The 26,306-nt window shown below is 38.1% G+C and overlaps 2 protein-coding genes across 9 annotated transcripts in view; one reads left to right on the top strand and one right to left on the bottom strand.

Annotated features, from left to right (window-relative positions):
- Positions 1-26,306, top strand: part of LOC114653992 (alanine aminotransferase 2-like) — a 493,749-nt gene that overhangs the window by 98,350 nt on the left and 369,093 nt on the right. The window lies entirely within an intron of this gene.
- The window catches only part of LOC114653784 (microtubule-associated protein 4), a 212,199-nt gene that overhangs the window by 5,592 nt on the left and 180,301 nt on the right, over positions 1-26,306 (bottom strand). For all 8 annotated transcript variants that reach the window (XM_051928943.1, XM_051928947.1, XM_051928948.1 and 5 more), the window contains 3 exons: positions 14,329-14,410; positions 14,086-14,198; positions 1,485-1,653 (listed from right to left, as the gene is read on the bottom strand). In XM_051928943.1, coding sequence (XP_051784903.1) covers positions 1,485-1,653; positions 14,086-14,198; positions 14,329-14,410 — 364 coding nt within the window. The remainder of the gene's footprint in view (positions 1-1,484; positions 1,654-14,085; positions 14,199-14,328; positions 14,411-26,306) is intronic.

Here is a 26,306-nt window from a genome sequence, read left to right as displayed (position 1 = left end):
ATATTCATATCTAAACCCATCCATGCTTCTGAAAGACACTAGGATAATATAGAATAGTGGTTCTCAACCGGTGCCTGTGGCCCACTAGGAGGAAACACTAAACTTCCAGCTATACGGCTAGAGGATAAAAAATAATTATATAATAGCAGATAAATACTTAAAAAAAAAAAAATCAAGCTACAGCAAGGGTGTCAAAGTTATTCTTTTAAAGAGGCCTGTTTCATCAATTGTCAAAATACATTCAATACAATGCTTAACAGCCATCAATCTTCCCAAAAATCTAATGTTTGTTTTATTAATAGGTTGTATCTGTATATAGTTTAGCCGAATTACATTTATATCTGATATTCAAATGTGTCTCCAGTGTCCACGTAGCACATTACGCCACAGCTACTATACTATAGGTAAAATGCAAACTGGCTGTAGTCAATAACTTCATTCTACTCCTGTGTGATTGACTGATCATGAGAATTTTTAGGTCTCCCCTCAAATACACAATAGAGGTCAAGTATACTATTTAGAACTTTATAGGTTCTGTTAACAGCATTCACGCCAACAACTCTTGATGAGTATTTAATTTGCACAGAGTTTGTTTTTGTTATGGTTACAGAATAAAATGAAGGCATACCATATTTCAGTTTTCATGACCATATATAAAGAAGACTGCATGTCACCCACTGTTCATCTGATAAGTGTTGACTCTGTAGTAAGATTTAACATGAGCCAAAACAGAAAAATCGCCATCTGACACTGCTGTAATTTTATCGTTGCTAAGAGGACTTGGGGTAATTTAAAACTAGACACAACTAGGCATAAGCTTTAAGCCCTTATAGATAAGCAGCTCAATGAGGAAAAAAAAAAAAGAAATTGGGTCAAACACTCTCTTCAAAAATGTGTTGCTCTCTTCAAACTTTTGTTAGATTTAAATATAATGATAATGTGATTTCTTTGAAAGATAAATGCACATTAACTGTACACTGTTGGTAACAGGCTGCTTTTAAATGGGTTAATGGGGTAATGAATATAACCTGCCTACTCAAGAAGTTCCTACTTTCACTTTGATAATCTCTTTTATACCGTGACTGTAGATGAGCAATTTGGACAGCTGATGCTATAATCTAAAAGTGTTGCTGCCCTGAAAAACTTAAAAATATTAGTAGCAATGATGTGCATACCAGACTAAATCTCCAAAGAATTCTTTATTATTTTAAAAGGCTACACAAAAGGGAGCTATCATTCTGCAAACACTAGAGATCAGAAGAATTACAATAGCATGTTTATCATCATTTTAATGTTGCAACACATAACTAGGTATATCAAAGAACTAGAGGTTTTGTAGGCAAAGCTCCGTTACACTCTACACAGTTTTAAGATAACCCTACTTGGAAAGTTTGAGAAGAGGCAATCCAGCATTTAATGCTGCTATGTTAAGAAATAGAAAAACATGCCAAGGGTTAATGCAAGGATAAGCATGGCTTACTTACTTGTCTCAGGTATATGTGAGCTGAGGCCCTGAGTTTCTCCTTGCTCCCCTGAACACGGCAGAGTCTCCCTTAATCCATTCTCATAGGTCTTGCTCCCTGCCAGCGCTTCTGTCAGAGCGCCACCAGGGGGAACCAGGACACCAACAGTTGTCTCCTCCTCCCCCTCAGCCTAGAAATACACAATGAGGGACAGTGGGGTGTCAATAGGTGAATGGAGATGAGATGAACAAAAAGGGTACTGCAAAGTGTTAAGGTTCAAGCATACCTTGAGAGCTGTTTGGCAAGACCTTCAAGACCATTTTCTTAGAATAACAAAGGACAACTGTACATTTCTTCTACTTTTTTTTTTTTTTTTTTAAAGAAAAGTAAGTAAAACTGCTGGAACATTAGCTATACTGTCAAAAAAGCAGTTTTGAAGTGAATAGCATTTAACTTGTAATTAAAATGTGTGGAAAGATGCACTATCAATTTAGTTTTCAAAGAGCAGGTAAAATGAACCCAAAATGGCAGGTCTTGAAGCTCTCTTGGTTTGACTGAGCACTTATCAAGTGATTAATGATTGGAGAGGTAAAACAAACCATTACGGCATGTGAAATGAAAGGTGAATGAGTCCTTATGTTCTAGTTATGAATAATTAACTATTTAGCATTTGGATCGAGTGTAATTCACAGTACTACAGTTCACTTTGGGTGCCGTTTGATACGAAATCGCAACGAACAGAGTGATGGTTACTTTGCCATTTGAATGCTTGCAACTTTTGTCACTTAATGAGTGCGAAAAAAGATAAAAAGATAACTGCCATTAATGAAAATAATTCTGACATAGAAAGGTCTAGCACTCAATTGAGATCCAGCCAAGCTATAAACAATGTCAGAGAATTCATCGTAGGGATCAACTCAAAGAAGAGTTGAGAGCATGTATGCGTTCAGAAGAGATTATGATGAAAGCATTTATTTAAAACTTATTCCAGTTACTGCAATCCTGTCGTAAAGTTTCACAGTAGCTGGGATCTTGGTACAAACTTAAATATAATGCTTTCTGTGTTTAATCTGGCAATGTGATCTCCTGCCTGTGGAACTGTAAAAGTCAAGCTGTAAACACCATAAGCAGCTTACTTTAAGCTACCAACATTCAAAATTTAATATTTTAATTTATGTAAAACATTTTGCAGTAGAATGCATCACAAGAGTGTTAGGTCTTGGCAGGATGATCTAGTGGCTAAGGTGATGGAAAGGAAATTAGAGGGATGAAGACTTAATCGTTATCAAGAGTCATTTTAAGACTGATGGTTTTTCCTTCTTTAACAAGTTTCAAATTTTTTTGAAGTGCAAATATCACATAATGAAATAAAATCAAGGATCTTGGACCATCTCTTATATATATTTCTCTTCTGGTTCGTCCTGCTTCCTCTTCAAAAGCAGTCCCGTCCACACGCAGCCAACACGGCATTTCTCGATTGCTATTTGTCCTCTTCCAAACCCTTCCCCACGCTGTCTGCAGCTCCTCTTCAAAACCAGTCCCACCCACACACACCCCCACGCCATTTTTCTCGATTTGTATTCCTCCTTCAGACTACTGTGTTCCCTGCTCCTCTCTCATGACCCCAATAGTGTCACGTCACCGCCCTATATCTAGCCTGACCGTGTAACCTTTCACTTCAGCCATGTGTGCGCCTTGGAGTCTTTTCCGTAGCCTGCTACAGGAAGGTACTCTGTCGACCATTGGCATTGGTTTCACTCTATGCTATTCGTTTCGCTCCTTCCTATTTTCGTTATACTGCGACAGTTGTTTCCTAAGCCTTTGTTATAAAATGAACGACAGTATCCCTAATTTCCGTCAAATACTGCCTGTTATCTTCCACAGTTCTCGAGCCCTCACCGTTGCCTCTTCCATCAACAAACATAGGCTGTGGAACGAAATGAAAGTCCTAAAATTCACAAAAAATATGAGAGCTCTTGAAAGTGAAACTCAATTTGTTCAATGGCTTCTTCAAGTTTGGGAAGGTAAAACTAGAGACACGACAGAACTACCTTCTCAATGTTTACCACAACAAGAAGACCCAGTTGCTCAACTTTACAGTGATATTAATTTCTCGACTGTGACTCTCCAAGAACTTGCTACAAGACCAATACTGAACGTCACAAACGACGATTCTCTACATATTAACAACAAAGTTCTTGATCTTATACAGGGTGAAAAAGTGACCTTCAAGAGTGCAGATACAGTAGTCAGTGACGATCCTAATGATCAACTAACGTACCCACAGGAGTTTTTACACACCCTCACACTAACTGGCATGCCTCCCCATATCCTTCATCTGAAGCTGGGAGATGTAGTTATGCTCCTCTGAAAATTATGCCATGAATAGGTCTTTGCAACGGAGCAAGACTCATCGTTACCCGAATACATACAAATATTATTGAGTGCAAACTGGTCGCTATCCAAAATTCTGAAACAATCTTCATTCCCAGAATCTCTCTCCTTCCTTCCGACACCTATCTCCCTTTTAAATTTAAAGGCACACAATTCCCACTCAGACTCGCCTTCTCCATGACTATCAACAAGTCCCAAGGACAAACGTTTGCAAAGATTTGCGTTAATCTACAACAACCAGTCTTCAGCCATGGTCAGTTGTACGTGGCTTTTTCTAGGGTTAGATCTTTCGACTCTTATCTGTCGTCTCCACCAAAATACCTATTCACAAGTTCGTCTTTCAAGAAGTATTTATTTCTTCTTGATTTCTGAATTCCTTTCTCACCGTTTTCCATTCCTATTCTTACACCGCCGTATGCTACATTGGGCGTCGGCTAGTATTCATTATTCATGAGGTATGGGAGAATCCAGAAAAATGAAATAATGTCAAACACAAGAAATTATGCGGCTTTCGAACACAGAGGTCTTATCGTCACAGTCGGCTTCTGTTTTCAAGGACATGAAATTTAGATTGGCAGGGCCTGAATGATTTCTTATTGGTAACATTTGAAAGGCTCATTTGGGATTGGTCAGGGAGGTGGTGGCAGTAAGGCTAACAGAAAGAGAGGTTACTGCTTTGTAATAAGGTGCCCTACTGGGGATGTCAGAAGTCCACTTATTCACGTAAATGGAAGGAGTTTACTTTTACGGTGATGGATGAGCTATTACTTAATGACCCAAAGGCCCCATTTTCACAGTGAAAATGTAAAATGGAACAGGGTGGGACGGCAAGTGACTTCTTGTTGGTGACAAACGTAAAAAAAAATATTGTAGATGGGCATATAATTCCTCTTCCTTGGGCCAGTACGGGTCCAATCTACAAGCAATGTAAAATTGCTGAAAAACAGAGTTATTAAACACTCTGGAGAAATATGCACTGGCAATGGCAAACACACCTGGTGTTACCAGGCCATCACCAACACGGGACACTATGTACCAGTAAAATAGAGACACTCCATCCATCTATTATCCAACCCGTTATATCCTAACTACAGGGTCACGGGGGTCTGCTGGAGCCAATCCCAGCCAACACAGGGCACAAAGGCAGGAAACAAACCCCGGGTAGGGCGCCCACCGTAGGGCACGCACACACACACTAGGGACAATTTAGAATTGCCAATGCACCTAACCTGCATGTCTTTGGACTGTGGGAGGAAACCGGAGCACCTGGAGGAAACCCACACAGACACGGGAAAAGCATGCAAACTCCACGCAGGGAGGACCCGGGAAGCGAACCCGGGTCTCCTAACTGCGAGGCAGTAGTGCTAACCACTGCGCCACCATGCCGCCCATGTGAGAGTCCTAGGATTAATTACTTATAATGCATATACAATGATGGAGGAAAATTGGCGACAACAGAAAGTACAGTCGGAGTTCATAAAAGCTGATAGGTGGCACCGAGGAATGTTACATGTAGCCGCTAGCTCTATATAGCAATTGACAGTTTATATGCAGTTTAATGTAGCAGAGCACATACACAGTAATTGACAGTTTATATGTAGTTTAATGTAGCAGAGGACAGAGCCGACTATACTTCCTTAGAAGGCTGGCATCCTTCAACATCTGCAATAAGATGCTGCAGATGTTCTATCAGATGGTTGTGGCGAGAGACCTCTTCTACGCGGTGGTGTGCTGGGGAGGCAGCATAAAGAAGAGGGACGCCTCACGCCTGGACAAACTGGTGAGGAAGGCAGGCTCTATTGTAGGCCTGGAGCTGGACAGTTTGACATCTGTGGTAGAGTGACGGGCGCTGAGCAGGCTCCTGTTAGTCATGGAGAATCCACTGCATCCACTGAACAGTGTCATCTCCAGACAGAGGAGCAGCTTCAGCGACAGACTGCTGTCACTGTCCTGTTCCACTGACAGACTGAGGAGATCGTTCCTCCCCCATACTATGCGACTCTTCAATCCCACCCGGGGGGGGTAAACGTTAACATTATACAAAGTTATTGTCTGTCTGTACACCTGCATTTTTATCACTCTTTAATATTGTTTTTTATCAGTATGCTGCTGCTGGAGTATGTGAATTTCCCCTTGGGATTAATAAAGTATGTATGTATGTATGTATGTATGTATGTATGTATGTATGTATGTATGTATGTATGTATCTATCAATCAATCAATCAAAGTGGTACATGTTGGCAAAACAAATGTTAAATATAACACTAGAGTCATAGTCTTACAGAAAGCCACCACTGAAAAGCATTTAGGAGTTTACACTAATGCAGCATTCTCATCTATAGGCAATCTGAAGAAGCAATAAAAAAAAAGCAAACAAAATGTTATGTTAAACTGTCTAATGTATTTCAAGGAATGTTATGCTCAGACTGCATCTGAAGCACTACACTATAAAAAAGACAGGGCAGCTGTGGAATATATACAAAGGAGAGAAGCTACTGTACGTTTACTACAAATCTAAAGAACAAGCCATGCTCTTGTAGGCTCAGAGACATAAACCCTTTTTGTTTTGAACAGAGAATGCTGAATGGGGATCTAATCCTGGTCTTTAAAATTCTTATGGGCAACAACAAACTTCATCCAGCAGAATTCTTTTGATTAAATTAGGAATTGCATACTCTAACAAAAGTGGATATAAAGAGGGAGAACATTTAAGGAAGCATTACCTAAAAGAATGAGTTTTGGGAATCGGGAACAACCTAATAAGTGGAGCAGAAATTTTGATGACTTTTATTTGTATAAGGCTTTGAAAGATCTATAAGCTAACCAAACATTTTAAGTGGGCTTAATGGTTTCTTTTTGTTTGTCCAACGTCTTATAACAGGTGATCTGGCCCTTTATGCAAGTGCTGAAACATCAGCTGAAGTTTAAAACCTGCTTCCAGGCCACCAGAACAGTGGTCTTGAATGTAGGTGATAAATATGAGGAAAAGAGGTCAGAGAGAGGAGGGATGATGGAAAGAGACTGAATTACACACCACTTAGTCAGTTAATGAAACTGGCCACCCAACTATTTAAATATGGCTTCAACCTCTTTAAAGTAGGCTCAGACAGGAATGTAGATTTGTATTGCTCTCCCTATTGTATGTGTTTTAGTCTCTAATACACTCTACTATACTGATTTAATTTTTAATTTACTAGAACCCTTTTTATTTATTTACATCTGCCAACTTGGAATGTTTTAGATTCTGCGTCATCTATACCTCTTTAATAAGGAAAGGCTTTGACAAATTTTAAAAGGTCCAACAGACACTGTTTCTTTAGGTGGTAGTTTTAAAATGGTGATAGAACTGTTATTGTAGTGAATAAAACAACACTTTATTTTATATCTGCTTTTTAAAAAAATGTTAACTGCTCCTCACAATCTTCAAACACCATTAACAAGTGCATGTCTTTCTACAAAATGCTCAAGGATCCAGATCCCCATTTTCCCTGCTGGTCAGAGGACCTACTAGTAATCAATCAAAAGTTTCCTTCGTCTACCAGCTTTAATGTCTGACTTCAGTCTACGCAGAACGACCCAACATCACAGCATTTTTCTGTACATGCTAACAAAGTGAGAGTGACAAAAGAAAACTTCTTTTTATATAGTTAAAAAAGAGAGAAAGTGAGAGAGAGAGAGAGTGAGAGAAAGAGAGTGACATGGTTGGACAGCATCACAACATATTAATTAAGTATTATATTAATAGTGATATTTTAACCCAGCCACAGGGGATGCACAAACCAGTGTGTTTCTTTGTGCCGGTCCCAAGCCTGGATAAATGGGGAGGGTTACGTCACGAAGGGCATCCAGTGTAAAACTTTGCCAAATCAATATGCAGACAACAATACTAATTTCCATACCGGATCGCTCGAGCCCCGGGTTAACAATGACCGCCACCAGTACTGTTAGTCAACAGGGTGCTGGCAGAAATTGGACTACTGTTGGCCGAAGAAGAAGGAGAAGAAGAGGGGGGAGATGTGTCTGGAGGCAGGAGGAGAGGAGGAAAGTAAAAGAGAGTGGAACTGAGGGTATGAAATTTGAATGTGGGCAGTATGACTGGTAAGGGGAGAGAGTTAGCAGATATGATGGAGAGAAGGAAGGTTGATATATTGTGTGTGCAAGAGACTAAATGGAAGGGGAGTAAGGCCAGGTGGATCGAAGATGGATTCAAATTGTTCTATCATGGTGTGGATGGGAGGAGAAATGGAGTAGGGGTTATTTTGAAGAAACAGTATGTCAAGAGTGTTTTGGAGGTGAAAAGAGTGTCAGACAGAGTAATGATTATGAAGCTGGAAATTGGAGGTGTGATGATGAATGTTGTTAGTGCATATGCCCCGCAAGTTGGGTGTGCAATGGGTGAGAAAGAAGATTTTTGGAGTGAGTTGGATGAAGTGATGAAAAGTGTACCCAAGGGACAGAAAGTGATTGGAGCGGATTTCAATGGACATGTTGGTGAAGGGAACAGAGGAGATGAGAAGGTTATGGGTAGGTATGGTGTCTAGGAGAGGAATGAAGAAGGTCAGAGGATAGTGGATTTTGCCGAAAGGATGGACATGGCTCTGGTGAATACATATTTTAAGAAGAGGGAGGAACATAGGGTGACATACAAGAGTGGAGGAAGATGCACACAGGTAGATTACATCCTATGCAGAAGAGTCAATCTGAAGGAGATTGAAGACTGCAAAGTGGTGGCAGGGGAAAGTGTAGTTAAGCAGCATAGGATGGTAGTCTGTAGGATGACGCTGGAGATCAAGAAGAGGAAGAGAGTGAGGGCAAAGCCAAGGATCAAATGGTGGAATTTGAAAAAGGAACACTGCAAGGTTGAGTTTAGGGAGGAGGTGAGACAGGCACTGGGTGGCAGTGAAGAGTTACCAGACAGCTGGGAAACTACAGCAGATGTAGTAAGGGTGACAGCAAGAAGGGTGCTCGGTGTGACATCTGGAAAGAGGAAGGAGGAAAAGGAAACCTGGTGGTGGAATGAGGAAATAAAGGAGAGTATACAGAGGAAGAGGATGGCAAAGAAGAAGTGGGATAGTCAGAGAGATGCAGAAAGAAGACAAAAGTACAAAGAGATAAGGCGCAAGGTGAAGACAGTAAATACATCAAATGGGGGTGGGGTTGTTGATTCATGGCAGATTTTAACAAACAAACTGATGATTGCCACCAAACAGGCAGACACTCTATCCTTCATAAATGTCAAGGTTTTACCTTCCAAGGGCAGCACTAATCTCCTGACAAAGTGTTAATAGATTATCTCTGATTGGCATTACTCACACTCCACTTGATTGGTTTAGATCCTACCTCTTAGGCCGCACTCAGTTCATACAACTTAAAACCTTCACATCCAAACCCACCGCTGTTACCTCTGGTGTGCCCCAGGGCTCTGTCCTGGGGCCTCTTCTTTTTATTATTTACCTTCTTCCCCTTGGCAATATTTTTCGCAAATATAACATTAATTTTCACTGTTATGCTGATGACACCCAGCTCTACCTTGCTGGTAATCCCACCTCCTCTTTTCCACCACCCTCGCTTATTGACTGCATTGCTAAAATTAAATCCTGGTTTTCTTCGAATTTTCTCAAATTAAACAGTGACAAAACTGAGGTTCTCCTCATTGGTTCAAAATCTTCATTATCCAAAACCAATAATCTTTCTCTTATTATTGATGACTTTGTTGTTTCCCCATCATCTCAGGTCAAGAGTCTGGGTGTCATCCTCGACAATACTCTATCCTTCCAATCTCACATTAATAACATCACCCGGTCTGCTTACTTCCACCTACGTAATATTAATCGTATTCGCCCCTCCCTCACTCCTCACACCACTGCCATTCTTGTTCATAGTCTTGTCACTTCTCGGCTGGACTACTGCAATTCACTCCTCTTTGGTCTCCCGAATAAATCTCTTCATAAGCTTCAGTTAGTCCAGAATTCTGCAGCACGTATCATCACTCAAATCCCATCTATTCACCATATTACTCCGGTCTTGCAGCAGCTTCATTGGCTCCCGATTAAGTTTCGTATTGATTTTAAGATTCTACTATTAACATTTAAGGCCATCCATAACCTCGCCCCTCCATATCTGTCTGACCTTCTTCATGTTGCCATTCCATCCCGTAACCTTAGATCCTCTTCCTCCACCCATCTGACTGTTCCTCCCGCCCGTCTAACCACCATGGGGAGCAGAGCTTTCAGCCGTTCTGCTCCCAAGCTCTGGAATTCATTGCCTGCGGATCTCCGAAATATCAAATCATATTCATCCTTCAAATGTAAACTTAAAATGCATCTGTTTAAAATGGCTTTTTCTTTTTCCTCCTGATTATAATGGTTTTGTTTGGTTTTAATTTCTAGATTTTCTGATGTTTTAAGTTTTTTATAATTGTGTCTTTTATTTAATTATTTATCTATTTATTTATTTATTGTTGTTCGGTGTCCTTGAGTTCCCTGAAAGGCGCCTTGTATAAATAAAATGTATTATTATTATTATTATTAAAATGTCACAGTGGGTTGCCAAGAAGAGAAACAATTAATGGCTCCAAATTAGGGTATCTAAAGTAAGAAACCAAGTCTTCCTCTGGAACTTAAATGCTGATACTGAAGAGGCCTCCCTTAAATAAAGCATGCATATCACTCCACTGCTCTGGAGCACTGTGGCTAAAGGCTCTGTTTCCCACAGTAGATTTATTTACCACTGGAACTCTCAGAAGACCAGCACCTTGACTATAATATACTCTTCAGTATATATGCATAAGTTAATTTAAGTAAGTAGTGGGAAGAAACAATTTAAACCTTATTATAATAAAAGAATAATTTGGAAATCAGCCTTAAACTTAATTGGACATGCTGTGAAAATAAGTTGTGTGATCATACTTTTTAATTTTTCAATATCTCTTGATGAAAAGATAGTTTTGATGTAATGTTGCAATGAGTGTGGTAAAAGGTAAACTAGAGCAACAAAGATAACACCTAAATTGGGTGCTGATTTAGTTAAACTTAATGTTTAGGCATACTGATTTGAAATAGGAAAGAAAATTTGTTGATTTTCAGTTACCTTGTCCAACAATTAATAGCATGTCTCTTATTTTTATTCAGTGATAACTAAGCTACCAAGTAGCATGGTACACTGTAAGACTTTAGGGACTTTCAAAACTAGACTGGATATGTTTTTTAAGAAGAATTAAGTGGATATGACTGGCGAGCTTTGTTGGGCTGAATGGCCTGTTCTCATCTAGACTGATCTAATGTTCTAATTACTGCATATTCAGTCTTTTAACTTGATGAAATGAATATCATTTCATCCTGAATTTGAGATTTGATTATCTTTAAGTGTTAACAAACGCCTATTCAATTAAAAATAGAAAACACTTTGGCTGACATAACAGGCAACCACTGCACACACCCTTCAGATTGCAAATAAACATTCTGTGAAAGGATTTTTTTTTCTGCATTCTGTGTTTAGACATTAGACTACAAGTTAATTAAAACATTCGTCCATTATATTCAGACTTTCCACTGTAATGGTCTAACCTGCTCACAACAAGTCACAGTTTGACCAAATTATCAGTAACTATAAGCATTTTTCCCCAATTTTTGTCTTGAAAGAGAAAAGGGGTACTCACTCTATATTAACGTAAGACTGTGAGGGAAGGGGCGGCACGGTGGCGCAGTGGGTAGCGCTGCTGCCTCGCAGTTGGGAGATCTGGGGACCTGGGTTCGATTCCCGGGTCCTCCCTGCGTGGAGTTTGCACGTTCTCCCCGTGTCTGCGTGGGTTTCCTCCGGGCGCTCCGGTTTCCTCCCACATTCCAAAGACATGCAGGTTAGGTGGATTGGCGATTCTAAATTGGCCCTGGTGTGTGGGTGTGTTTGTGTGTGTCCTGCGGTGGGTTGGCACCCTGCCCAGGATTGTTTCCTGCCTTGTGCCCTGTGTTGGCTGGGATTGGCTCCAGCAGACCCCCGTGACCCTGTGTTCAGATTCAGCGGGTTGGGAAATGGATGGATGGATGGACTGTGAGGGATGCATAAGTAAACTGTACATAATCATGTGCTGACATTTAAGGACTAGAAAGGGGTCTTATACATTCATTGCATTCTTTTATTTATTTTTTGATATTTAAAACAGGACTTGTGAAGTTCAGCCATGCAGTCATATTATCTAGTGTCAGAAGAGCCAAAAACAGATCCCAGACAGCCACATAGGTGACAGCCATTTTTGTGATCAGTAATCAATTACTGCTGCTAACCTAATACACTTTTTTGCCTTAATTTTAAATTGAATACACTTACTTAACCAGTAGCAAGACAAGCAGCTGTGAACCACAGATTCCCAGTTACCTTGATTCCATTTGCATCTATACATCCATCATACAATTATCTATTACAATAAAATATTTGATTTGAAAAAAAGTTAAGGTTTGAGAAATATCAATCTGTTGTGTTCCGCAAAGCATTTCTATGGTGCTCTCAGGCCACAAAAACTCAGGACTCTTGAACAGTGAATGAGGGGGAGAGGAAGATCTTCAATTCAAAAGCTCGATCCTACATGAATACGGTTCCCGTTCATGCATTACTTTGCTTTTTCCCCGTAAGTATTTAACAGTATTCTAGCAAAAACTGCATGTGGTTTGAGCATTGTGAGCATGCAACTGGATAACTGACATGTGGATTATGTGACACAAGTAACTTGAATATTTTTTCATGGATGTTTAAAGATTTTTTTTTTCTTTCAATACTGGCAGACCCCCATTGAAGTCAGTACTATTATAAACTTTGTAACCTCATTCTACATGAAAACATGAGATTAAACATTTTCCTTGGCCAGCAATACAAACAACAGTTTAAGTAAAAGATAAAATATATTTATATTTATCATATTTGGGCTGATTATTTTTTTAAATGTTAACAAAACTATTTCAAATCATTTACAACTGGATAGCATGACAAAATTTAAGGAAACAGAAGTATTTTTGTTTTCTAATAAACCCATATGTTTAATGCAATCTAACCACTGCACCATATAATAATCCTCTACTGTAATTCTCAGTAAAGTTCATATTCTCGCATAATGTGCAAAATACACTGTGATCCTTTTTTTTTTTTACAGTAAAGCCTCTGGTAAAGCCTTTTTTTACCATAAAGCCACATCTTTGATGTGAGTAATCCCTTGTATACAATCTAGAAATGCACATGTAAATTCCAGCATGCTAGACTCATGCAGTGGAAATTCAGACATGATTAAACAAGAGAGGACTTTTAGGAATTGACATTTTAAAGAAGGTTCTTTGTCACATAAAAGAGTTTAAAGGCCTTGAGAAAACATGATCTGTATTAAAAAATATAGAGAAAAATGATGCAGAACTAACACTGAAAAATGTATAGGAAAAAAATATGACTTGTTTAGGTCAAGTGTGAACTAAACAAGTGCTCCATTTACTGATTTGAATTAGTCATTACTGTAATTAAACACGATAAATTTAGTTCTAAGAAAAAATAACCAATTGATTCTTATGGTATCAAAGTACTTTATGTGGGTTACCATGTATTTCTGTCCAGTCAGTCAAAGACAAAAACAAATTTCTGTTTTTTAACTAAAGAAGCAGTGGGAGTGAATCTTTTTACATTTCAGTTTTTTGTAGTTTTAGTTAGGAACTGTTTCTGGGTAATGAGAGTGGAAAGTGACCATGTAACAGACAATGAGAACTATATAGTCTGGGGAGACAGACAACATCTATGTTTTACAAAGTAATATGTGGGCATGAGTGCAAATTTAAAATTGCGATTATGGAGACAATGAACATATGACAATTAACAGTGCCATAGGCTGAGGGGAAAGGTGAAATCAATTATTTAAATGTTAAGCGGAGTGTCTGGTTGTAATATTAATACTAGGAAATTAACAGTTTATCATACAGTAGATTCACTTACCAAAAAGATGATAATTAGGTTACTAGCACAATTAAACAAACACTAACAAAAAAAAAAAAAAAAATATAGCAGAATTGCAAAATCATGAACTAAACAGAAAATGCAGAATATGTAACCATCATCTGGAAGCATCAAAAATTCAACAGTATCTTGCAATTCCAACCTCATCCACAAAAATCACCTGTTTGGCAAGTAATTTCAGACTCTAAAATAATAGAATGGGAGGATTCACACATTTCACGAAAGTGATTCTCCTTACTGTGCTCACCTTGATATTCCCACCCCCAGGAGCATGACCCAGATTATCTAAAGAGCCAATTTTTGAATGAGCCTTTTCTTTAAAGTCAGCCTTGTGTGTCTGGATCTTCACCTCCCCACCACCTATGGGGGACAAAAAAATAAACAAGGAGATATAAAACGAAATTACATTTTGGTGGTTAAAAAAGAAAGTTTTAAGATAAATGCAATACAAAGTGAAGCACGGAGATAAAGCCAAATTTTGAATATTTACCTGGCTTATGCTTTATGTTATCCTTTGAACCACACTTAGATGTAATTTTGCTTAGGTCTACTTTTTTATTTAGAATCTGCACCTAAAATAAAGTAAAAAAAAAAAAAAAACTATAAATCAAATGAAGAATACCACTTAATTTACACAACTTAACACTTTTAGGAAACTAGGGTAAGTTTCACATTTGAGAGATATCTGACTGATTTTGTGATACTGCTTTAGATTGAAATGGTTCTGCATTTGCAATAAAGGAGCAAAGAAAAAAAAAGTTCACTGGAGGAATTTCCTTTAAATTATTAAGTAGCAGAAGTCAAATGTATTCTATACCATTTAGGTGAGGTCTGGATAGTGGAGTAGAGGAAAACCAATTAACAGTTTAATTCATTCAGTTCATCTTATGAGCACACTACCATACCCACCCACACTCACCATACAAACCCAATATAGAGTCTTGGGAAATCGGCCATCACATACAGAAAACGGAATATGGAATATTCCGCTGGGATGTAAACCATAAATGTGCATCCAAGAATTCATATGCTGAACTCACTTTTACCAGTACAGAGTTACACAGCAGGAACCAAACCTGAATGATAAACTGCACTCTTATGCATATACATTTTCACTTGTGCTGAGACAACAATTAGCTATAGTTGCCTTTAAACTATGGAAGGCAATCCAAACAAACACAGGAAGAACATGCAAGCCCAACATAAAAGACACCCCAGCAAGGAAACATGTGGCATTCAAGTACCATGAGGCAGCAAGACTACCCTCTGTCACACTATTTTTTAAGAAAAATATTTAATTAATAAAAACAGGCAGCAGGAACTAAGCTAAAAAAAAATGTTTTGTGGAAGTAATGAATTACTAGCTTTTGTTTTGTTTGCTTCATTAGATGACCAAAATTTCAATTTCAAAATGTAATGTTAAACTCCAATTTGACAAAAATGTTTAAAAATTACCAAAACAAAAAACATTTTTAATATTTCATGTGAAAAACACAACAAATTCTGAAGAATTAAGTTAGATATCTTTTTAACTTATTTTGTTTATGATTGTAACAGTTTAAGAAAAAAAAACATTGTACATTAATATTTAGCCACCATGACCTTTACCAGCTAACTGAAAAATGCTAATTGAAAGTGAACTAATGGACTTATCATATAAACATAACATAGTATTATAGATGGTATAGAGTACAGAGGATTTAGTTGCAAACAATAAGTTGGGCTGGTCTTAAATGCAGCAACAATCAAAATATTAAACTATCTGAACACATAAAAAGGATAAAACTTTAGGTTTTTATTTCATAAAGGTTTGAATCAGAGACCTAACAACTTTAGTTCTTGCAGTAATAAATCAACAGATTATTACTTAGTCTGTTAACATACTACAGTTTCTATTTGTTATAAATATAGTTGAATAATTATATAACAGTTTAGGATATTCTCACATTTGCAAAATACAGAGAAACACAAAGAGAAAATGTAGCCACATGGGAAAAGCAGCTTTGCTAAATCAGTACAAATTAACGTGCATTGTGACAAGATTTAACAATATATACTGAAGCTATTTCATTGGACTTTTTTTTTCTTATTTTCCAAGATATTAGAATAATTTATAAATATCTAATCACACTACAGAAGTCAGGAATCATCTAGGATAATCCACTAAAACAAGAGCAACTGTTCTGATGAATAGCCAAAGGGAACTTGCTCTTAGCTGAAAGAATCATAATGCTCTTAACAGAAAGTTAAACAATAAATTTATGAGAAGAACAATTTCTGTTCTTCAAAAAATTATCATGGTTTTAATAAAAAATCCATACAGAAATAGTAAATACTTATTTATTAGTAAATGGAAATTCCGGCTTGTCCTCAAAGACAGTTAATTATTATAGATAATATTTGTGGTCCTTATCTTTATCAATGAAACAAAAGCTCCTTCATGCATTTCAAGAGGACAACTTGTAAAATTAAATTTTGGATTTCTTTTTTTTCCTCCACACTATATAAATAATACAAAGCTGAAAACAGTAATAAATAAGAGAAAAGTGACCAGTATTTTATGTGTGGTTTGCTTTAAAAAAATCTTTTTATATACAAACAAATACACTCAGCATTTGTAAGTATGAACAATATTTATTTTTCAACTATGAATCAAATTAATTATATAAAGAGTTGGGTGTCACTTCAGAAAAGGGTACTAGTATCTATCTATCTATCTATCTATCTAATTGCTCAGCTAATATGTGAGTGAGACATGTACACTTTTGTACTCTAATTTAGGAATACAACAACTACAAATGCAGAAGAAAATCTATTGAGAATCCTTTCATTCTCTCGTAAGTCCTACTTATATATATACAGTGGAACCTCAGTTTGCAAGCATAATTTGTTCCGGAAACGTGCTCACAGTCCAAAGAACTCGTATATCAAAGTGAATTTCCCCATAAGAAATAATGGAAACTCAAATGATTTGTTCCACAACCCAAAACTATTCATATAAAAATGATTAATACAAAATATAAAGTAAAAATACATAAAACAAATTAACCTGCACTTTACCTTTGAAAAGAATCATGGCTGGTGTGAGTGAGTTTCTAAACTCTTGTGGGATTCCACCCAACAGGACGACACGCGGAAGAGCGTCTCGAAGCAACCGCAGTCTCCCAGCGCTGTAGCAGTTCGCTGTAAAAGCGAATCCGAAAAAGATAGCGGACATGCTATAAGCGCCTCCCGTCGATGGGTGATACAAGGAATAAGGAACATTATAAATGTGCAGGGCACAGTGGCAGATCCTGCTACAATAAATAACCACGCTGTTGCTGTTTCAAGCTGAATAAAGCTGGTGTTGCTAAAGTACTGAGACTCAGCTTCGTGTTTTGGAGTGCAAGACAGGGACTCGCACGTCACAGCACACACGCACACACAGTCACAATGTTGTAGTAAACAGTATACACTCGTACGGATGTTGACTATATGAGTGAGGCACGCCAACTCAGACGGTAAATAGGAGACAATTGCCCACAATCCCGCAGCAGGAGAGAGAAAGAAGAACCATCAGCTCAGTTGTGATCACATGATGCTCAGCAGACAAAGCGTATACTCATATTGCAAGACCTCGCTCGTTTATCAAGTCAAAATTTATTAAAAATTTTAGCTCGTCTTGCGAAACACTCGTAAACCAAGTTACTCGCAAACCGAGGTTCCACTGTATATAGATAAGTAGAAACTGCTACAGAAAATAACTGATGTGTGTAAGAATTTTAAAGTGTCTGAAAGTAACAGAATTGCTATCTGTCAAGTCTGTAATGAAAAAAATTGTCATGGTGGGTTTAAAGTAAAGATGTTTGGCACAACTATTTTTATTAAACACTTGCTGGTGGGTACATCACTCAGCTGACAGAGTATGTTGACTTTTAACAATGGAGTGAAAGCCGTAAAACTGCAAAGAGCCAAATCTCTCTAAATCAAAGTGTATCTATACTAATAAAAGGCAAAGCCCTCACTGACTGACTGACTGACTGACTCACTCATCACTAATTCTCCAACTTCCCGTGTAGGTAGAAGGCTGAAATTTGGCAGGCTCATTCCTTACAGCTTACTTACAAAAGTTAGGCAGGTTTCATTTCGAAATTCTACATGTAATGGTCATAACTGGAACCTGTTTTTTGTCCATATACTCTAATGGAGGAGGCGGAGTCACGTATCGCGTCATCACGTATTACGCCTCCTACGTAATCACGTGAAGTGAAAACAAGGAAGAGATTTACAGCACGAGTCAAACACGGGAACGAAGGTAAATGACATTAATTGTTGAGTGTCTTTTAATACTGTGTAATTGTTGAGTGTCTTTTAATACTTTGTAAGCATACATATTAACAGATGTGCAATTAAACGTGTGCATTTACGGGGTGATTTCTCAGGCTTAAAGCTCGAAGTGATCACTCGAGTGAAGGCAGCTTCACAAAAAAAAACCAGATCCTTAACAAACTGTTATTGGTATATTTTCACTCAATTTTAAAAGGTTTTCTTTTCTTCTTAATAAAAATTTAAAAGCAGAACTTCGCCGGTGCGAACCGCGGGGATTTGAGCGACTGACGCATACAGACATATTCATGAGTGCAGGTACTTCGCAAAGAAAGCACCGTGTAAACCTAAAGTTTAAATTAAGTTCATAGACCTACAAAAGGTTGCCATTGATTTCAGGCAAGATTGCTTTTCTCCTGTACAACTATACGTTGCATTCTCAAGAGTGTGCTTGCATGGCTTGGTCATATTACAACCGGAGTGCTGAACTGACAACGTGATATACAAACAGAACAATCGTAAAAACAGGATTAAATAAAAAGGCTGCTTCCGTTGGCAAAGCAACGAAAAAGGAAGACCTTATATGACGTTCGTTTATAAAACAGCGGAGAGGCTGTGTGAAGTCAGCTTCACAAAAAAACAGATCCTTAACAAATTGTTATTGGTAGATTTTCACTCAATTTAAAAAGGTTTTCTTCTTAATAAAAATTTAAAAGCAGTACTTCGCCGCTGCAAAGCACGGGGATGTATATATATATAGATAGATAGATAGATAGATAGAGAGAGAGAGCTAGATATTATATATATATATATATTATATATATATATATATATATATATATATATATATAGATAATAATAATAATAAATTTTATTTATATAGTGCCTTTCCCATGCTCAAGGCACTTACAGAATATAATAAAGAATGGCAGAATATACAGTATATAGCATTGTACAAACCAGATAAATAAATAAAGAAGATTAAGACAGTAAATTCTGAAAAAAACAGACAACATAATTGATGGTCTAGCACACACATACAGGTTACATTGGCATCTTGACAGAGAAGTAAACTGAGAGAAAGGTAATAAAGTCAAGTAGAGCTAAAAGCCTTCCTGAATAGATGAGTTTTGAGTTGTTTTGTAAAAGAATTCATGGAGTCAGCTGACCTGATTAATTTTGGTAGGTCATTCCAGAGTCTGGGCGCTATACAGCTGAAGGCCCTGTCACCCATAGAGTGTAGATTAGTGAGGGGCACAACAAGATTACCAGAATCAGAGGACCTTAGTGGGCGGGCAGGCACATAGTGATGGAGGAGGTCACTGATGTAGTTTGGTGCGAGGTTATTTAAAGCTTTGTAGGTTATTAGTAGGATTTTATATTCGATTCTGTAGGACACAGGGAGCCAGTGAAGACGGACAGGATGGGTGTGATGTGCTCGCTGCTGCTGGTTCGAGTAAGGACTCCTGCAGCTGAGTTTTGAATAAGCTGGAGCTGTGATATAAGATTAGAAGGGGCACCTGCCAGTAGGGAATTACAATAATCGATGCGGGATGTGATAAAAGCATGGACAAGTTTCTCAGCATTAGAGAAGGAGAGGAAGGAGCGAACACGGGATATGTTACGGAGGTGAAAGTAAGAAAGTTTCTTAATGTGATTTATGTGGGTGGAATAAGTGAGGGAGGAATCAAAAATGACACCAAGATTTTTTACAGTAGAGGCAGGTCTGATGAGATCACTGCCAAGATGGACTGGGAAGGAGCTCATTTTATTAAGTTGCATTTTAGTCCCAATTTGCAGGAGTTCAGTTTTATTGCAATTTAATTTTAAAGAGTTCTGCTCCATCCAGGTTTTAATTTCACTAAGGCAGGCTGTGAGCTGAGAAAGCTCTGATGAAGTTCCACTTTTAACATTGAAGTAGAGCTGGGTATCATCTGCATAAAAATGATAACCCAATCCATAACTACGGATAATATGGCCAAGGGGAAGCATATAAATACAGAAAAGCAGAGGACCAAGGACAGAGCCCTGAGGGACTCCTTGTGTGACTGGCACGGAGTTGGATCTGCTGTTGCCAAGACTAACAAACTCTTGCCTATCAGTCAGATAGGACTTGAACCACTGGAGGGCAGTGCCAGAGATACCCAGCATGTTCTCCATTCTGGACAGTAGGATGTCATGTCTGACTGTGTCAAATGCTGCACTGAGGTCTAACAGAATTAATATGCTAGTTTGTCCAGAGTCTGCTGCCATAAGCAAATCACTGGTTACTCGTAGCAGAGCAGTTTCACAGCTGTGCCGCGCCCTGAATCCAGACTGAAAGGGTTCCATCAAATTATTAGAGGTTAGGTAATTGGTGAGTTGGGAAGCTACAACACGCTCAAGAACTTTTGACAGGAAAGGTAAGTGGGAAATAGGCCGGAAATTGTTAAGATTGTCAGAATCAAGGCCAGACTTTTTTAACATTGGGGTTACAGAAGCAATTTTAAAAGTGAGCGGCACGGAGCCAGTGTCAAGGGATGAGTTTATTATTGTTGTAACAGTCGGGATTATGGCATGAAGGCAGGATTTAAGTAGTGTGGTGGGGATGGGGTCCAGTACACAAGTAGTCGGCCTCATCTTACAAAGCAGGTTATTAACAAACGCAGAAGTGACTGGTGAGAACTTAGAGAAGGAGCTGGATGGAGTGGGAAAACAGGGAGAGATATAAACAGATGATATATTTATGTTAGTTGAATTATTTAGATCTTTAATTTTGTTACGGAAAAAGTGGAGGAATTCCTCACAGACTTCAGTAGAAGAGGTAGTTGGACAAGATGCGGGTTCGAGTAGTTTATTAACTACAGAGAACAAAACCCTTGGGTTATCATGGCCACTTTCTATTATTCTGCCATAATGGGTGTTCTTGGCAGAAGTTAGTGCTTCTCTGTAAGCTCTTTGGTGGTCAGAGAAAGCCTGGATGTGCACGGTGAGGCCAGTCTTACGTGACATTCTCTCAAGGCGTCGGCCAGCTGCTTTCATAGATCGCAATTCTGAGTTATACCAAGGAGCTGAGCGTTTAAAGGAAACCTCCTTATGTTTTAAAGGAGCTGTTTTATCTAATGCTGAGTGAAGGGCTGAGTTATAATGGTCAACAAAACTATCTAGTGTTGGTGGAATAGGTGCAGACAGTAAAAGATCAGAAATGGATCCAGAAAGGATAGAGGGACAGATATTTTTAAGGTTTCTGTAAGAAATTTGTCGTTTACAGGTAAGAGGTGGGATAGGTAATGAGACAGTGAAAAATACTGCTTTATGGTCAGAGACTCCCAAATCAGTGCTGTAAATGTTGGCAACAGATAGTCCAGAAGTGCAGATCAGGTCCAATATATGACCGCCAGAATGGGTTGGAAAATCAACATGTTGTGTCAAGTCAAAACAGTCCAGTAAGGACAGGAATTCATTTCTCAGTTTAGATGTAGTAATGTCAATATGAATGTTGAAATCACCAAGAACCATAATTCTCTGAGAGTAAGAGCTTAGGTGGGTCAAAAGTTCAATCAGATTGGATAAGAAGGATGCACTGTATTTTGGGGGACGATAGAGAACAATGAGTGAGACAGGACCTGATTCCGTTATTAGTTTAAGAGCCAGGCACTCAAAAGACAATGGGCAGTCAATTGGGATTCTTTTAATGTTTAAGTCTTCTCTGATAATTACTGCCAGCCCGCCTCCTTGTCTTGAGCTGCGAGGCTCTGAGTGGAAAGTGAAACCAATTGGAGTCGCCTCTGTGAGAGACGCAAATTCGTTTGGTTTTTGCCAAGTCTCCGTTAAACACAGAATATCAAGTTTGGTGTCAGTGATGAGTTCTGACAGCACCAATGCTTTGCCATTAAGAGACCTCGAGTTAAACAGTGCAACATTACATAATGAGGCTTCTTTCTGCACAGAGCCGCAATCAGGGTTTATTTCCACATAATGCAAATTTGGCACACCGACAATTCTATTTCCAGGGTCATGAGAAGGACGGCGTATTCCTGAGCAAATGCTGCCGGTGGTCTTTTCATTCGTAGCCCGGCGGTGGCGGCGACCTGACCCGCGATGTATATATTTCGGGCGCTGCAAAATACCGGCGTTCTTTAGGATGTTGCAGTCAGACCATTTGCTCTGGACAAACTGTTTAATAAGAAGGAGTTTGTCATGAGAGTATTTTAGCATGATACTGGGCAATACTTATCTGAATAGCAGTGGAGAAGCAGCACAGCACAGCAGAACCGGTAGGACAGGCGGGTGTGGTAGAGTAGGTGAGCGGCGATAGCAAAGCATCAGAAAGCATAGCATGAGGAGGTAGCAGGAGTTGGAGGTTCCAATACACAGCCACAAACTGTAACGCTTGGTAATTTCAGGCGTGATCGCCCTGGAGCCAAAAGCCAGATTAGTATGAATATCAGATCAGTTCCCAGTCGTAGAGTATTGTAAGATGAAACGGGAGCAGATCAGCAAAGCGAATTTAATATAATCACGGAGACAGATCATCCCAAGGTCCTAGATTGCCAGGCACAAAGAAATGCTTGTAGGGTCTCGTCCCGTGATCCACAGACTCAGCTGTTCCCAGTCAAAGTAAAGTCCATAAAATCTGTAAATATAAGCCAAATCCATACAATTCGAGTCAGCTGTATCCACGAACTATACGTACAATAAAAGAAATAAAACAAACGTAAGAAAGTGTAGAATTAGGCGAATTTTGCGAAAAGTGTTGTTTACAGGGAGGAGCGGCAACAACATGCGTGCGCCAGCGTCCCCTCACCTGTAGATAGATATCGATATAGATATATAGATATAGATAGTTAGATAGATATATGTGTATGTATGTAGATATGTATATATGTGTAGATATGTAAATGTGTATATATATATATATATATATATATATATATATATATATATATATATATATATATATATATATATATATATATATATATATGTGTGTGTGTGTGTGTGTATGTATGTATGTGTGTATATGTATGTGTATATATATGTTGATATATGTATATATATATGTGGATGTATATATATCTACATATACACATACATACATATATACATATATGTATATATAAGTATATATGTTTATGTATATATATGTTTACATAACCTCTTTAACACACTACTTCTCCGCTGCGAAGCGCGGGTATTTTGCTAGTTACTTATAAAATAACAGAATTCATCATTTTAGATAACTAAGCAGATAACAGTAGAATGTCTAGGATCCCATAAATTAATTCTGCACTTGGATGCACGATGTACTCTGCCAATCAAAACGATTCTTGTTAGAGATAGCATTACCTGAATCGTAAACTTCATGTCATCTTAACCTTTACAGATATTTACTTAAAGTGTTCTTATAAAGCTCGAATTACAGTTGAATGTAACCGTCTTCATAACTGGCGATGGTCATCTCGTCGTTAAATCTTGACATTAAGTATTTCAAAATAATATTTAAAAAAAACAAACACATTATTTTAACTCATGAGTGGGCTGAGAGCATTATCTTCATTTGTGACAGCACTTCTCACAATGCATACTCCACTACCAACCTGTATTTAGAATAAAAATCTGCCCTTTTGATGATCTTTTGCACTTTCCTGGCCGAGCCGACAAGTATCAGACCCCAAAGCCTCTTAACTCCCGTAGCCCACACTCTAAAACAGTCTCTATATCACCACGCTTTCAGATCTTCAGATTCAGGACACTTTCACACACAGCCACGCACTCTCACCAGGCCAGTTTCAAGTGGCAAATGATCTTAACCTGAACTCGGAAAGGGAGAAGAGGAGGTGGCGGTGGATGGAAAAGTGGAAGAAGTGTGAGAGGCGGTTGGTGGAGATGAAAAGTGCTGGAATAAAGGGAACCTTCCTGAGTGAGGAGTGGATTAAGTTGGGCAAAAGATTAGAGGAGAGGCTATGATTTGTGAGGGGCTTTTGGTGAAAAAGCAGAACAGCTCAGCAAGTAGGAATGACATACGTGAGGATAAGGAGGAACAGCACAGCGCAGGTACTAGCACATGTGTGTACAAGTGAGGAGAGTAGAGAAAGAGTGAAGGGGTGACGTGTTGACATTAAAAAGTAAGACAGGCTGTTTAGAGAAGTTAATTGGAATGCATTTTAAAAGACAAAAAGTGATAGCAGATGGCTTGGTGCATCAAGTGCACTCCACTCAGTCATAAAACCAGAGTAAATAAAGACTTGCCAGTGATTTCTGTTCCCTGAACATGTACCTGAATTGTTTTTTCCCTCTTTGGTTGTAGTTGTTACAATTTTTAAAAACGGAACTTAACAGAATTGTAATGTTTACAGGTTTCCCTTGGATCTTTCATGTGACCCACTGGAATGGGCGTGGCATAAAATCGGATTCAGACTGGCTGATTTCTAAGTAAAAATACCAGTGATCGGAACTGGCCTCAAAAATCTCAATCAGTGCACCTCTTATTTATATATTGTATATAAAGTTGAGAAAACATTGATCAGCTGGTCATTTCATTTACTGTAAGCCTTTATTCTCAAAACAATACAGGGTCAATACAGTATATGCCGAGGATTATAATGCAGACAAGTCACATACTAAGAATCTAAGCAGGGATGTCCTCCAAAATAAGGTTCTTCTTGACCCGTGGGAGTAGTTTAATATTTTTTTTTTTTTTTTAGATACAGGGAAGAACCAAAAAGAATGAAGAATTAAAAAATTCCAAAATGTTACTTTAAATTGTACTGTGTAAGGACATTGAATGTAATTTAAGTAGTTAAAAAATACTGCAAATTATATTCAAATATATTGGCACAAGTCTATTTGCAAAAAATAATATCCAGCCTGCACCTGCAACAATAAAACCACACCCAAAACATGGCCCACAAATAAATATTGACTGGTTCCGCAACCTGAAAGGAACTGTTGCTTTAGAAACTGCAATTTAACCTGATCTGTTTATTATTAAGAATGAGGATTGAGTAAATTTACTCAGAAAAGACTTTTGAAAATTTCTGCTTAATTTAAAATTATAGTATAAAATCACCATAAACAACATATTTAAAGGTGTGAAGTAATAGACATTAGTGATTATTCCACAATTAACTCCATGCAGGAAGACAAGACTTATAAAAAAGTAGTTGCCCTCTTCCTCTCTATTAGGATGATAATGGATATGACTTAACAAGTTCTGTGAATCTTACACTTTCAAAGAAAAAAAGTGTTTCTGTGTTTGTTGTTGGCATTATTACTACAACCAGTCTATGGAAGACTTGCCAATAAGAATTTCATTGTACAATGCACGTGACATTTATACTTTAACTCAGATATACTTAAAAATGATTATATCAGCTATTCATATATATAACACCATAAAACAGACACTTTGATGTTGAGGCACATATACTGTAATAATACTATAATAATAATAATAATAATTGGTTCTTTTTAACTAGCAGAAGTGGGGGATGAAAGAAACAAAAACAACATTAATGCCAAGGATTGAAAAGTCTCAGCTTGCAAATTTTTATTCAAAAGAGCAGCTTAAGCACCAGCCATTGGTGTTGGCATATACAGTAAAAAGGTAAGCCCGTCATAACCATCATAGTGTGGCTTGATGAATCTTTCTACAGATAGCAAATAAAAAGAGCGACAAAAATGAACAAGAGATCAGTTTATCAGTGCTGACTAGTACTGCACTATTGTAAAAATTCTTGTATAATACTGAAACTTGATGCCACCCTGTTTTAGCAAAATATGTGCCTGTTGACATCCTCTCACATAAAAGCCATTGCTTTTGACACATCTTGGACTCATTGACTACCCCCTCTGATTCAACTCTGACTGACCTGAGTCATCCTGCACAAAAAACAGGACATGCTGACACACTGTTTGAACCGGAGGGTTTTTGCAAATGCTTTTGTTGTATGCTTTTCCCATCCACTTGCTTTTGAGATTTTTCCTTAAGACTCTCAGCTCAAGTACAGTAAATGTCATAAGAAATATTGTTTTCGACATTTGGCTAATTGTCTTAATTAACTTTCACATGTTTTTGATTCTTAGTCATACTTCTTACTGTGTATTTTCTGGTGGTCTTAAACAATAACTTTTTAAAGATATCTTTAAAACAAAAGTGAAGTCGAAGTGAAATTGGCTTAA

Source organism: Erpetoichthys calabaricus, chromosome 6 (assembly GCF_900747795.2).
Source record: "Erpetoichthys calabaricus chromosome 6, fErpCal1.3, whole genome shotgun sequence".
NCBI lineage: Eukaryota > Metazoa > Chordata > Cladistia > Polypteriformes > Polypteridae > Erpetoichthys > Erpetoichthys calabaricus.
Note: the sequence above shows the minus strand (reverse complement) of the source record. Positions and strands in the feature narration are given on the sequence as shown.